We start from the raw sequence: 16,179 nt of genomic DNA, 5'->3' as shown, positions 1-16,179 counted from the left end.
TCACCTTAAAGAAACTGAAGACAAGATGACATAAACAAGGAAAGGAGAAATGCATAAAAGATGAATGGATTTAACTGTCATTCTTACTGTATGCAAAAGAGTTTACGATTAAAATTAAATGAGCTGCAATGTTTTAAATTAAGTACTAGCAATTTGTGAACTTTTTAAAATTTTCCCTTTCAATAAAGCAAAGTAGGACATTGAAATGATGAAAGACCTGAAATAAATTACAATTCTTTTGAGGAGCTCATAAAGTTATATTGTTGTATCTTTAGAGGTTGGTATTTTAGTTAAATATTATTTGCTCAGCTCACAGAGTTGTGGGGTTTTTTGTTGTTACTTTTCAGGTCGAACTTACAATGATTTAAATCAGTACCCTGTCTTCCCTTGGGTTATCACCAACTATGAATCAGAGGAGCTGGACCTTACACTTCCCAGCAACTTTAGGGATTTGTCAAAGGTATTTGTCGTCAGATATACCTCTTTTTCTCTGCAGTATTTATCACAGTAGTTTTCAGTCTTGTTAATGCTTTCTGCTGGGTTTGATACTTCAATGTTAAATGCACAACCATTAAAATTGTTTCATTTCTGCATACATATACTGATAATGGGGATCAGATTGTGGGAAAATGAATTATTGATGTGTTCTTATTGCTTCTGATTGTATCAATTTAATAATTGTTAATGGAAGGTGCTCTTAGTTGTAGCATATGCATTATACTTAATTTAAAATTTTAATGACGTTAGGAATGCTGAGGCTGATACAGATTAAAAACTAGCCATATTTTTTCCTCATGAGAGTTGTGCTTTTTAATAGCAAGCCTGTGATACAATTATATTTTAAGTACTTTTAAATCATTACCCTTATTCCCATAATTAGAAACTTTTTTTTCTTTTTTTTTTTTTTTCATTTCTTCTGTGTATCCTCTTCAGGTATGCTCAAGAAATGCAGTTATCCTTTGTCAGAAAAACTTTGTCAGTTTTTAACAACTTCTCCAAACAACTTCACCTTTCTGGCAGAATAGCCTTGTTTTTCTATGATTCTTTCCCAAACAAACATATGCAGATGCAATACTATACTATATATATACTATATATAATACTATATATATATTTATAGCTTTATGGAGTGCGAGTATTCTCTTTCAATCTTTTCCAATAAAGGATTATTTCATTTTACAAAGTAGAAGCATCTATAATTTTCTCTATAAAGAGTAGGTGCACTGATCATAAAACAGGATCTTTTTCGAAATGACTGGAAATGACTGGCACATGAAGCAATATAGTTAATTAGTGGAAAAGGTAAAGAAGATATTTTTATTATAGCTTGTTTTTTACAGAAGTCTTCCATATGAATTGGTCATTTGATAGAGAAATTTGATACAGATAAGAAATTTTTATGAGCCACATGTGTTTGGTCTTAAATTTAGGTGAAACTCCACAAATTTGATCCATTTTCCTCATACCACCAAACTGTTCATCAATATTACCTTCTCATGCACATCAGCTGTAGAGACAGAGACTGGTGATTGGATGAATTACACTGAAGTGAGAATTAGGAAATACATCAAATGTATTAATCTTTAATAATGTCCTTGATGGTGACATGAGTTTTGCAACTTCATTTTTCATTAACTTTTGTTAAGTGATACTTCTGCATATATCATGTCATTGCTAAAATAATTTGAGACAAAAAAAGTATTCTTTAGCTGCTATACTTCTGAGGCATCTCCTTTTAATTGTATTTTAATTTATAAACTACTCAAATCATCAGTCAGCACTGTAGTCCTACTCTTTCTTCCTCCACCCTGAAAACGAACTAAGTGCAGTGCAGAACAATTTTCGCTCATTTTTTTTCTCATTTTAGGTTAGGTACCACTCTTGCCTCCATTAAGAAATTGGATAGCAAACCTGCTCATTTTCTATGCATTTTTTAAAACAATCACTGTTTATATGGATTTCTTTGTTCATTAAATTAGTCTTTGAGGATTCCTAAGTATACTTCAAGTTCTGAGGGAATATTTCCATTGCTGTTGCTGAGAGAGGACATAGAGGTGTTACCAAGTGGACATTACTTAGGTTGTGTCTACATAACCTTCTCAATCATGTTTGAAAACTATAAACTTAATACAGGAAGTAACTATTTCAATATTAGATGTTAGTTGTACTGTATTATGAGTAGAAGGAGTCTAATTACTATTATTTAAGGCTGTAACATGATATTTGTGGGAGCTTTTAATCTTTAACAGGTGATCAGCAGAGAATTGACCCTATCTTTAGGGAATAGTACGTATATATAGGTATATTTAATGTGCATTTTCCTTTACCTTCTGTTACGTATTGTGGATAACACAGTGCATATCTCTGAGAGTCTTTATCTCTGAAAATGTAGCTGCTCTTCCAGATAAATGCAAATCCTTCCAATACACAGAAAATCTTTATGCCATACCTGTCTCAGATACAGCAGTTCAAGTTTTGGTTACTATTCAGGCACTTCTAGCAGTACCAAATTTATGTAGTTTAAATGTAAAACTTTGTGTCAGATGTTGAGTTCATAGCAAAAATCTGAAAAACTTTGCTAATATTCCACTATGAAAAAGTTTGAATGTCATGCGTTTTGATATTTTCATTGTAGTACCATTATCTTGAGGGTAACACTTTAAAATAAGTGCTAGTAATGTATTGTAGCATGTCTATGATTTTGGACTGCTAAAGGTTTTAAAAATATTTAAAGATATTTCACTTGGCATTTTACGTGGTCTTAACAGTCTTTTAACAGTCTTTTTGTTTCTTTTCCTTATCCATGTCCAGAAGGACATCAGAACTCAGTGCTCCCACTGAGTAAAGAAACGGAAAACCTTGATTTTGGTCTGACAGAAAGGATGTCAGGTCGATATTTTTACTTTTTTTGGTACCTAAGAAAATGAAAAACTAATTCTTCTTTCTTTCTTTTTTTCTTTTTTTTTTTTTAAGTTGGAAGTTAAGATTAAGTACTGTAAAGTGACAAATATGAATAACAGTTTTGTTAATGTATTAGCAGGAAGCCCACAGTTAGTACAGATTTAAAGAACTGCAGTGTATAGGTTAAACCAACACTTTATTTAAGCTGCTTCTTATGGCATTGTTTTGAACATCAGTCACACAATGATAAACCAAAGCAACTGAAATGGATTGTGGTTAATATTACTGTCAGCCTGATGAATGCTCCTGACAAATGCCAGGAGTGCACTGCCAGTCTGTTACCCTTCTTTGACTCAAGTGTTTATTTCTAGAGAAGTGACTATGGTTTGGAATGAGTATTGCATATTATATTTATAGCTGCATATATTTTATTTATACAACAGACATAGTTTCCCACCAGAATGTGTCCCATTTTTTGCATCACTTATGTTATTCAAAAGCACATTTTTTTTCATTTTCTTTATTCAGCAGAAACAATAAATTGTGTTGTGTTTCTGGACTTGGATAGGGAAAAAAGAGAAGTAAAATTACGTGGAAAATACTGAGATTTGAAGTGTGATTTTATACTCTCAAAAGTTTGTTTTAAGATCTTGCTGTATGCAAGTAGCTGTTGGTATTTTTCTTTCATAAGGCACAAAATTTCTGTAAGATCATAAACTGACACTACTAGAAGAAGAAAATTTTGCCATTCTTAAATTTTATTTTGTCTTTGCTATAACTACATGTGTACATAATAATATTTTTATCATTTTCATACAATATTTGCTAATCATCATCAGTTTTATAGTGGCTGTTATGTATGTAATACCAGTCGAGTGTACAAAAGCAACAAATAGGTCTCGCCTTCAATTGGTATGTGTGGGGCCATTGGTACCAAATATAGTTTGACAGAAGAGAAATAATAGATTTTTTTTACTATGACAAATTAGACTAGTTTTGTTGTTGTAATGTAGACTTCACTATTGACTGTTCTTCAGCATGCCAGCCTGAACTATGTTGCAGGGTGACCATTTCAGGAGCACAGATTTGCTGCACATATAACTTCTGTTGCCTTGTGAGGAAATAGAGTGGGATGGGCATTAACTTTTGTTATCTTTCATTACCCTTGGCAAAGAGACCGAAAGTGACAAATGTTTTGATGTGCACCTATTATACTTTTGCAAATTTGTACACGCATTGTGTAAGCCAGTGCTTTCCATGTGGGAAATTAAAATTATGGTTTAGTCAGATCATGTTCCAACACAAAGTCAGTGCAGGTTGCTACCAGTTAAAGCTGATAAACTCACTAGAAGGACTCAGTTTCCTTCTAAGCATAAAGCATATTCCAAAATTGGGCACTAAAGGCAAGAGGAACAGTGTGAGAACTAGCAATAGTGGGGGAAGTAGTGATGACTTTATTTTGATAGGCAATTGCATCTGAAATTTAGGCACTGAAGCCTATGATGCTTGACACTGCTGGGCTCAACATCTACCCTGGTTGCCATGTCACTAGTGTTTCAGGCAGTAGATTTATCATCTGTACCTATGACAAAAGATACCACTTAATTAAAAAGCATTCCAAAGCCAGACAGGATTAGTTTGGAAGGAAGGTACATGTATTTTTCATTTCAGGGCAGTTCATATGAATCTCTGCTTAAAACAGCCCAGTCTAGGAAACAAACCATTTCAAACTTGGTATCAGAATCAATCTCTGGCAGTTAAGAAATGGTCCAGCATATTTTCTAGAATTTTGGATCACCTTGAGAAACAGTGGTAGAGAAATGAAACCTGCCCCAGTCTACAGTCAGCCTGAAACAGTGATGTCGGAAAAGGAGATACAGTTTTCATTATTCATTTGTTAGTCTGTTAGGGATTTTGATATTTTAGTACAAGGTATATTTATCAAATTCTCTTCAGCATCAGATAACAAGTTATCATACTTTCTTTGTGAAATGCAACTTACTGCTTCGAGGAGAGGGATGCTTCATCCACTCTAAAACTGTATACAGAATAGGGAATAATTGAGAGAAATAATTACAGAAACTGGTTTATCACCTTGCTTTAGATGCACATTTGATGACAGATCTAGACATTTAATATAATAATGTTAAAAGAAACTTTTGGAGGAAGGGAAGCATTCACACAGGAGGCAATACTCTAAGGAGTACCATGATTTTTAGGGATGCATGTGTTGGAACCATTTAGAAAACCGTAACAGAAGAGAATCTAGCTGAGAGAATAAAGACCCTTTCTTCCCAGTCTGTTGTTTTTGAATATTAAGGGAGAGAGCTAGAAAGGTGTGGGTAGGGTGGGTGGATGAAGACTGTAATTGTGATTGAGGTCCTTGCTTGCATTATGAGAACTCAAAAGTCAAATCCCTTTTTCAAGAAAGCCGTGCAACAGTATTAAGTTCTCTTGGTCACATTCCAGGACAGTGCTATGATCTATTATGAGCTTTCTTTGCTTGGATCAGAAAAATCTATTTTGAAATTACAAATCATACCAATTGCAGTGCTGAGTAGTCTGTCATATTCCCATGAAGAATTAAGAATTTTGGTTTAATAACAAGTATTTTCCCACTTCTAAGCGGGGCGGGCGGCGGGGGGGGAGTTGATTTTGTGAGACTTCTCAAACGCCAGTAGTCCTCAGATTCCTTCAGGGATTTTTGTGAATGATAAAATGGATCAATTATTCTTTCTGACAGCTGAGTCAAGCTGTTGTATCTTTTCCTTTAGCACATCTGCCGAAATTAGGAGGCAAAGCTGCAAGTGGTCCCATGAGTCTGTGGTGGGTCTGCTGCACTGGGCTATTTTCTGGATCACAAACTTGTTTTTGCAGCACCATGGCCAGGTCCCGACCCAGAGCACATCTGCACGACTGTCAGACCGGACTCGGGCGGTTCAGCACCACGGACAGGGCTTCCCCCCTCCCGCCCCCAACGAATTCCGGCAATTCTGCTAATAAGCAGGAACATTTCCACACGGAGGGTTGTCTATTTAAATGAAATGGTTACTGGATTGTCAAGCACGACTTTAGTCATGATCCTTAGAGACACTAAAATGTTTCCTGTGTCTGAAACATTCTAGCTCTTTTGGAGTTTAATATAATCTCTGCTTAACACCCCCTTATTTCACTTTCAAAGAGTGAGAGACTTTTTATTCTGATATGTTGGTTTGAGCTTCATGCAGCATCTATCTCAGGACCTTTTGCAGAATAAACATGAGATTTCTGTGCATGTTTAGTTGCCTATTCCTCCACAACTCTTATAGAGCCCTTCTGAGACTGAAGTTTCACCCAAATACATCTCTGAGATGATATATCAAAACATAGTTTCTGAAATACTACTCTTAGTCTAGATAGATTTTTTAAAATATTCTGGTAATTTCCAGTGCTCTATTACAGTGTCATAACCATCCTTCTCTATATTTGTATTTTTTTTCCTGTAATTAGCTGATTATTCTCTGTGTCAAACAATCTCTTGTAAAATACATGTAAGAAGATGATAAGTGCATCTCACTACCCTTCTTACTTCTCCCCATTCTCTTCTTTTGCCACCAGAGGCTTATTTTTGAAGTCACAGGAAACATACTCTTAGCACTTCAGATGCATGAAGCAGTTTCTAGGATCACTTAATTATTTTCAAGCATTTTCTTAAAATTTAGTATTAGAGCAAAAGCCAAGTTTACAGGATCAATAAGAATCTTTTTGGTAATAAGCTTAATAATCTTAATCTTCCCTTGCCTCAAGGGAAGGCACATATTGTTTGGAATGCACATATACTCAAAGACAAGAAAACAAAACAAAACAACTCAGAATTAACAATGAATGTTCAAAATGCTATTCTTAGTTTGTATCTGATGGTATTGTCCATCCTGCCCTTGTTTCAATTTTAGGTGCCCTGAACAAATGTAGTCTTCTAATTGGAAATGAACTGAGGGAGGTTCATGACCTTTTAAATGATCACAAGAAACCATGGGACACATGTCTGGTCACAGAATGTACTAGCAATCAAAATAAAGTAATTTCACACACATATCTTGGGCCATAGAGATTTTAAATGTGTGTTTTCTGTCTTCCTAATGTAAAGTGAATGTTATTCTCTTGATACAGTCTCTCTTCCTTTTTATATTCATACATTTGAGCTCCAGCAGATTATGAGCTGCTACAGCAATACATCTGTGTAATTCAGATTTCTGAACTAGCATGGTGGCTAAATTGAAAATTGCATTCATGCTGGAAATGAGGGTGGAATTTATGTCACGTAACTGGAGCTGTCTGAAACTGAGTTGATCAGACTCCTTAGGAGCAGGAAGCTTGTTGGGGTCAAAGCACAATACAGGCATAAAAATAGTGCTCAGGGAAAATTAACGTGTGGTAAAATAACAATTATTATCTGTGTTTAAGGTGGTTCTCAGGCTATGAGTTTACTTGAGCTGATGGACACATCAGATGACCTGTCTCAAACTGAAATATCAGCAGGTGAAATTGTGGATCAAATGAAGGAAATCAATAGAAAAATATCACTATGAACAAATGATATGATCCAAAAAGCTTGAGTTGAATAGTCTAATAAGATTAAGTAAAGATAATTTACATACAATATCCAGCCAATCACTTGAAACTGCCTCAGTATCAGAAACACAAGGTTAGTTTCCAAAGTGGGGTGATCACTGGCATTCCAAAGGTCTTTTTCTGTACTTTATACTGTTCAGCATATATGATAATCTGAAAAAGAGGATGAGAAGGGAGCTGATAAAACTTTCTGACATTACTAATCTGTTGATGGTATTGAAGATGGTGGCTGACTAGTCAGGACACCTTATGAAAGAGGTAATAAAATGATGGATGAATTCACTTTAGATAGGAGAGGAGCAATGCTTGTGTGAAAAAGTATACATTGATGGGCTCTTAGCTGACTACTCTTATTCAGGAGTGATGTCATCTGATTCTAGTAGGTCTATGAAACAGTACAGATTACAGTAAAAAATCCTTTATACTTTCCCAAGCCCGTCTTTCTAGCCTGCTACTGCTCTTTTTGTAGGGCTTTGTGCTAACACACAACAAACAATACTTTATATTTTGTGTGCTCTAACAGTGCTTAATTTACAGAAAATGGAATTTTGTGTCAGCTTTTAGCTTTAGGTCCTCTACTGTTAGTACAAACTGAAAGGGCTATGTTTTTGGTTCTGCTTGTCTTATATTGATCTGATGTTGGATATGATGGCTGCTGTTTTCTGTGATAGTGGCTTCTATGATGTGTTGGCAGAGGAGCATGATCTGTGAAGGGAAGGCAGAGAGACAATGTTTTCAATATCTCCTGCCATGATTCAAGTGCATGTGGCTTCTCACTAATTCTTGTTTCTTGAATTTTTTTATTTTATTTTTTAAATAAGTGAACGATGATGAGGGATTTCTTTCACTTGGCAGATGATGTCATGGGTACTGTATACAAATGGTTACTTTTGGTTGGCAGGGGTGTTTTCTACATAAGGCAATTACAGTCCCATACCCTCCTCGCTGCTTGCAACAAGCTTCATTTCTCCTCATGATTTCCAGGGATGTGCAACTTCCTTTCTCCCCGACCTTTTGGAAATGTACAACACATAACAGCTGTCTCCAGTTTGCCTTCCCAGTAGTATTAGGGTGTATTAATATCTCTTATACACAGTGTGTGACACATTCAGTTGTGCTGAACAATTGATTAAACTGTATGTAGAAGTGTGCTTAATTGGTTTACAAGTTTGCCGTTCAGCAGTGCATTGGTTTGGAATGTGCTACAGATGGTTGTAATAGCATTTGATACTATTATTAGTAATATGAAGGTATGGAGATTTTTCCTCTAAATTCAAATTCTTCCAACATTTTAGGTGACCTGACCTGTATCCTGTCACTAATATATTGCTAAAACATTGGTAATATTGCTAAACATAGTTTTTCTTAATTTTTTCTGCTTATGATCAGTTTATGATCCATTTTTGAATGGTGAACTTTGAGAATCTCCTGTGTTTTGCACTGTTAAATATTATTTATATTGACATGATCAGACATTCTAGTTATTAGACCACCTTTAGATCAGTTTTTCCTGACTTGTCGTCTCAAAGGAATGTGTGTGCTCTTAAAAATCTTAATAATAAGCCATATGTACAAATACTTCTAATTTGCTTGCACAGAATTATTGTCTGCTTTTAATCCAATCCTTTATTGAATTCTCAGTTTCCCTAGAATAGAAAATTGAGTTAAAAAAAAAACATAATATGATCTGTTAAATTTCATGACATGATTTCTGTTAAATAGGATCTTTTCAAAGAAAGCTTGTAAGGACTGACAACTATTTTAAAAAGCATTCTTACATAAAAAAGCTCAGTGGTTTTCAAATGTATAGATTATATTAAATTTATTTTAGAAAACATTGAGATAAGAGGATTACAGAATTTCATCCCATATGCAGTTCGTCAGGAAATGCCCAGGGATCCTACATTTGATAAAAGTGCTGATCACAGTCAGCTGATCATACTTGTCAGTTAGATAAAGGAGCTGCTGGGAAACTCTTGTCTGTACCCTGAGCTGTGCGTGTGAGTATTAAATGAGGTGGCTGGTAGCTGTTTATCTGTGTTTCTTCAGTAGTGTAAATAAAAGATAGAGTTAAGTAAAGAAATCATTTGCATGTAAAAGAAACTGCAGGTTTGTTGTACTGGAGTGCTCTTGACTGGCTTTTATTGCTATCATGGGCACCAACTTGTGTATCGGTGAAGATATTGAGTCATTTAATATGAAGTCATAAGAGAGGAGCCAGTCCAGAAGCTCATCTAGCTCGATATCTTGCCTTGTGAACAGCCTGTAGCAGGATTCTAGTGAAAAAGAACAAAGAGAGGACAAGTAAAGCATCATCTGTCCCTTCAGATAACCTCACAGGTTTGGCAGCTAGAAGTTTGACTACTTTGTGAACTGGAGAACTAATTTAGACAGTAATGTTTAATGGTCACTGATGGGCTGGTAATCCAGTTGTTTGGTGGTTCTTGGTGGTGGTGTTTTTTTTTTTTTTTTAATTATTTGATTTTTTTTTTTTGTAGCCTATTTATATTTGTTCTCCATTGCTCTCTGAAGCAATGGATCCAGCAACTTAATTATATGGGAAGGTATAATTTTCTTTGATTTGTAATTAAGGTAATGATGGTGTTCATTTGTTTGTTCTCTGTGGGTCAAATGAAGTCTTGCTTGCTTGCAACTCTTATCTGTACTTGGAAATCATTTTAGTTTTACGTTGACATAAAAAGAACAGGAAGTGTTGTTCAGAACTTGCTTTATGTTATTGTTCCATGTTTCCCTTCCCTCTACAAATCTTCAAGAATCATAATTATTTGTGATACCTATATTCAGAATAATGGGTTAGAATTATAAGTATAGTGATATGCCAGTTCTAAAGCTTAACTAGATGGAACATGAACAAATGTCCAGAGGATGTCTGAGTTCACCAGAGATGTATGTTGACTTTAGCAATCGGAAAAGAAGGCAGCACAGCTATATGCATTTTTCTGATTTCATATCTTGATGTCAAAATCGGTAGAGTACACTGACTAATATTAATAATTATTGCACAGTTTTGACGTTGCATATGCAAAAAGCATTTGACCATAGGATTCCTTATTTCACTAAGAAACCACACAAAAACCAAGTAGGTCCTTGTGTTGAAGTTCTAAAAAAAATGAGTGTTATAAGTGATTTACAATTAATAGTGAAGTATAACGAAGTAAATCAGTTTAGAAATGGAGCAGAAATTATTGTGTATCACTTAAATGTTTCCTGGGGAAGAACACAAAAGTTCTGTGAAGCTCTGTGCCTTTGTCTTCAGCCAGATTTTGACATCCAAATTCATAGTTCCCCCTGCCGAGCCTAGTTTTTGATGTTGGATTTCAGTATCTTGTGAAACTTTTGGGAATGAACTAATAAGAATCGTTTTTCTCCATGGTAGACTGTTTCAATTTTTTTAAATCTTTCCTGGACCAGCTCAAGGATCAGTTTAGTTGATCAATGAAGGCGATTCAACCAGTTCAGCAGTTAATTGGGTATGTAGTTTTCTTTAGAATATGGTTTTTTAATGAATTTGAGTTAGGTATGGTTTAAAGGTAAATCACCCTCTACAGAAATGGATCAGTTGCAGGACCTCATTTTTAAGAAAGCAGAACTCAGTTGTTTAGAGGAAAAATGTCCCAGCAGTGAATGAAAGTAAGTTCAGAGGGGGGCATGGCATTTTGTGGCTGTTCTCAAACAGAAAAATGACAGATGAAAGACTAGCGATCTTACATTAAATGAGTTTATTCCTAAATATTTCCCAGTTGACCTAAGTTAATGAAGTTTGGATATAATTAAACCCTTGTATCTTGTCTTTATATTTCTGTCTGGGAAAAAGAAGTTTTGGCCAGATCATTAGGAATTCCCACTGACAATATTATGAGATTGGCTAGTTCTGGGAGTTAATTATGTGTTGGTAATACATAACATAACTAAACATGTAGTCCTCTAGAAATGCAGTTCTGGTTAGGGTGCAGCAGAGTGTACAGCACTAAGTGAGAGGACCAACACTGTAACACTGAACACATTTCAGATATCTGTATATTAGAATACCTTGATAAGTGGGCAGGGTACAGAGAAGTCTTAAGGCTGGAAGAAATGCCTTAAAATGACCTGAAGAGATCAATTAATTTTGTTTATTAAAAAGCATAGTTATAGTCTATATGTAATTTTATATACAGAAAATACTGGGTAAGTAGAGACTCTCATATGTCAGAGAGAAGCATAATAAGATTTATTTGGTAACATAGCACTAAATTAATAGCTGAACTAAAGTATGTATTTTTTAGAATAAGGATTACAGTTATCAGTAGAAAAAGCTTCCAAGAAAACTAGCAAATTGTCTGTGTTAGTTAGATGCTTTTCTGGAAAGCAGGTGGGCCAAATACAGCTCATGCTATGATCAAATGTAAAGAGTTGTACTCAAAATCATGTAATGGAAAGGCATTTAATGGTTTGTCATACAAACACAAGACTAGATGAGATGACCTAATGGTCCCACTGGTCTGCGAAGCCCCATGAATATATGAAAAATATCAGTAATGAAAACCAGATAGTCATCTTGAAAAATAAAACATATGAAGACCAAACATCATACTTGGCAAAGGTGCTATAAAGCATAATTCAATGATACAAGCAATTTTATTCACAAGAATCCAAATACCTGGTTGGATGTGGATAGAAAACAGTGTAAGAAATCACAAAGAAAAGTATTTTTCTTTTTTTAAAAAATTTTTTTTTCCTCTTTTCCTTTTTTTTTTTTTTTTTTTAAATGGTGAAGAAATTTCAAAAGTCAAATTTAAAAGAATAATATTTTCATTAATTTAAAAATCTTTCTGTTCACACTGGTTAACACAGACCTAGTTTCTGGAATGGCATACTTTTCAGAATTCACAGGTGCTTGCATAGACCTCCTCATTTCCAGTAGTAATTGCTGTCATCATCAAAAGAGGTAACTTCAACAGTGAAGATGAAACTATGGTATCTTGACTACTCACTGTTTGCAGTAATTAAATGCAATTTACTGCCATATCCTCTACTTTAGTTTTTCAAGGATTTTGAATGAGTTAAAAACTCTTAAAATGGATAGGAGACAGTAAAAGTGGCAACATTTGTTATAATAACAGAAGCCTGTGTAAAAGCCAATAACAAATGGCATTGTGGTTAAGGACAGGGTATGTCTGTTTATTTGGAGTATCACTATTAAAAATGAAAACACATTAGATAAGAATAAAAGCACCTCTTTTTCTTCTTAAATATGTAACTATAAATAAACATACTTCCTTCTTTATAAGTCTTTGGTCTGCTGATGTTAGGCCATTAGCAGTTTTCCAGCACGCATCTATTCTTGAACATGACCAACAGAATCCAGGAGAGATTCTGCCCTATGTAGAGGAGCAGTAAGCATTCTGCTTTCTTCTGTTGTGTGCAACAAGGCCTCTTCTGAAATGGAGGTAAGATGGGCCACTGTTCCAATGTTTGGCATAGAGTAAGATTAAGAACCAACAAATACAACCATGCACCATAGTGGCTGGCAATATTTAACAGTAGTAGATGGCAAGAGTCAGTGTGTTTTCTCAGTTATTTTTCAGCAAACCATTTTTCTTTGTTGTGTCTCAAAGAAAGCAAGCAAGCTTAGTCCAAAGACTGAGATTTACGATATTTGTTCTTGGTCAAAATGTGAGGTTTGTGTATTTTGAGGTATTGCTAGATTTGAGAGCACTTATAAATTAATATAAAATTAAGGGGTTTTTTAAGGGCAGGTTTTAACTTCCATATTTGTAACACAGGTTGTTTAACAACCATTTTGGGTCAAAACCAGGGTGATCATACCTTTTGAAAAGAGAGAACAAAAGCTTTCTTACCCCATTTTTTGCATGAGTTCTGACTTGAAAGCCATATGCATTATTAATTTTTCAACAGTTTGAAAACTTAGCAGCCAGCCATAAGTGACTTCTATTTATTTTGTCTTGACTCCTGTAATCTCCTCAGTTGTTTTTCTGTGTTGGACTTTTTCCATCTCTTTTGTTTTGTTTTTTTTTTTCTCCCATCTAAGTAAGTGTTTTTAATTGGTGAACTGATATTTATTTTTCCTCTCTGAAAATATATTCTGGAGTTTCTCAAAATGAAAGCTTTTCAGCTTCTTCTTCCTCAGTGGTCTGTAGCCATAAGGAAACCATGATGAATAGTGTAAATTTTTGGTCTCACAGCTACATCTGGCATAGCTTAGTTTGGATTTACTCTTTTTCCCTTGGTGTTTACCCATAGAGGAGGCAATCTAGTATGCAATAATTATTCTCTGTTAATTTTGAAATATGAAATAACTACAAAATTTCAATTAATTTGTTTACTAAATTGAAAGTCAGAGGCTATTTGAATATTCCTTGTATGTGCTTTATTCTGTAGCTCAAGCTTAGTTAACTGCTCACAGTGCAGTGTAACACAGTAGAATCACCTCATCCTTAAAAGCAGTTGTCAGAAAAATATGGGCCTGCCTGGTAGAATGTATTAGCCCAATACATTGTCTCCGTTTTATTATGAAGCTGCTGGAGAAGCTGTGATATACGGCAGTGTCATTACAGATCTATTGTTAGAAGGGTTCTACAGTCTTCTGTGCGCTACCATTAATTTATAGCAGTAAACAATATGTAGCTCTCCAACTGCAGCAAAGCAGAATCTTTTAATGAGGTGGATGTTATTACCACAATAAATCAGTGCATTCGTGTAATGTATAATTCAATGTGTGTATTCCCACTGTAACTTCTCTGAGTAAGCTGATAGTGTATCATTGTCAGTACACAGCTCTGTGGTTCTTTTTTTTTCCCCTAAGCTTTCTTTCATTTGGGGACTTTTTTTATTTGCTTGCAAATAAATGTGACATGTCTTGATAGCTGTCCTGTTGCAGGCTTCAGAAACCAACTGTAACAATAACAGCCAAAATCAATACTGTGGATTCTGGCTATATGGATCTCTGCATTATACTTTTTTTTTTTTTTTTTTTTAAAAAAAAAAGAGAATGAAATCAATTCTAATTTGGTTTAGCTTTATATTCAAGGAATGTAATTCTATAACTATTGATTTGGGCTATACTCATTTGGAGACTAATAAAAATAGGGATAGATAAAGAGAATACATAAAATGTTACAGAATGATACAGCACAGCACTGTTTCTATTTTTAATTCATATAATTTGTCTACCAATGACCTTCTTTCTTTTTTTTTTTTTTTTTTTTTCCTCCCTCAAGTATAGCTGAGTCTTTAGAAAAAATCAGTACAAAAGGAGATTCCAAAATGGTTCTTGCAACAAAGAGACTTCTTAGAGTCAGTTTCATTCTTTCCCGGAATAAATTTGCTAAATCAGATAGAAATCCTTTTATATAGGAACCACTTCTTTTAAAGGGTTATATTTCAAATTAGTGAACTGCAAAACTAGTAATTAACCTAAGATGTTTTCTTTATCCTACTGCAATGTGAAAGCTGCTCTAAGTAAAAAAATTAAGATTAGATCTTAGGTCATTCATAGATCTAATCTATCCTAAATACTTCAAAACTTGTATGCCAAATTTCATGAAAGCCGCAAAGAAGCAGTTATTTAAATAAGAACAATCTCAATAGCAGACATAGTTTTTCACTTGAGCTATGCTTGAATTAATGACTAGATTACTGGTTATTACTTTTCTTCAAGTACTTTTCTTTTAAAGTTTCTCCTTACGTCGTAGTGTATTTTAAAGCATATTTCTTCTTGCAAAACAGAAATAAGAAAATAGTTTTTCTTGTTTATTCTTCAGTTATACTTGAATGCACCCATTGTCTGTGCAGATAGGCACCATTTATGTTAATAGCAGACAAACAGTGTACTCAATATGTATACAAAGTTGTGTTGCATATATACAAATCTATTTGAGACCTCTTATAGCATTTTGCATGTGGAATGGCTAAATTCACTTTTGGGTTTCTCAGTGATTTATGTGATGTATACTCATTTTTCCAAATCCTTTATGTAGAAGTCTGCTGAAGAAATATATGGCTGCAGACAACAAAATATTATTTTTCTTAGATTTAAATAAATCTATGCGTGTTTATGTCTTAGGTAAACGCTAAACAAAGGATAATGTTGGTGAAAACATGATAGACATCTTTAGTCATACATACATTATTTGTTTATTTTATATTGATGTTTTATATAGATATTCTGTTATTTGTCTATTTACAAGTTTCAAGTTTTATCAATTAAATAAAACTTGTCTTGGGACAGTAAATAGAAAGCATAGAAACAAGAAGAGTAATATCAAAATTCCAAGTGCACTGTTAGTAACCGATAGAGTGAAAAAATATTATTTTTTCCAAAAAAAATATCCAAAGATGTTTCTTGTTGTTGCTTACCATTTGCTTAATAACGTGTTCAACATGTGCATACATACACAGGCACATAAGTTAACAACTCTTTGTCCAAGACATTCTACTGTGGTTTTTAGTCATTGACTTGAACCAGCAGTAAATAGAAATGAAGTCTGTATAAATGCACAAGAAACTTTTTTTTCCAACCAGCTATGTGGGTATGCATGGAATCCTGGTTTGAAATACACAGATTTATTCAGGTGCTCACAGAATCCAACATCTGCTTTTGCAAAACACCAAACCCAGTCTTCTCTGTGCATGCTGATAATTCTG

At 34.3% G+C, this 16,179-nt stretch overlaps 1 protein-coding gene across 1 annotated transcript in view; it reads left to right on the top strand.

Annotated features, from left to right (window-relative positions):
• Positions 1 to 16,179, top strand: part of LRBA (LPS responsive beige-like anchor protein) — a gene marked incomplete at both ends in the record, with an annotated part of 409,769 nt that overhangs the window by 280,377 nt on the left and 113,213 nt on the right. The window contains one exon of the mRNA XM_080343895.1: positions 348 to 460. Coding sequence (XP_080200021.1) covers positions 348 to 460 — 113 coding nt within the window. The remainder of the gene's footprint in view (positions 1 to 347; positions 461 to 16,179) is intronic.

The sequence above is a fragment of the Nesoenas mayeri genome, assembly GCF_963082525.1.
Source record: "Nesoenas mayeri genome assembly, chromosome: 4".
Classification (NCBI taxonomy): domain Eukaryota; kingdom Metazoa; phylum Chordata; class Aves; order Columbiformes; family Columbidae; genus Nesoenas; species Nesoenas mayeri.
The sequence above is the reverse complement of the archived record's forward strand: the minus strand, read 5'-3'. Positions and strand labels throughout refer to the sequence as shown.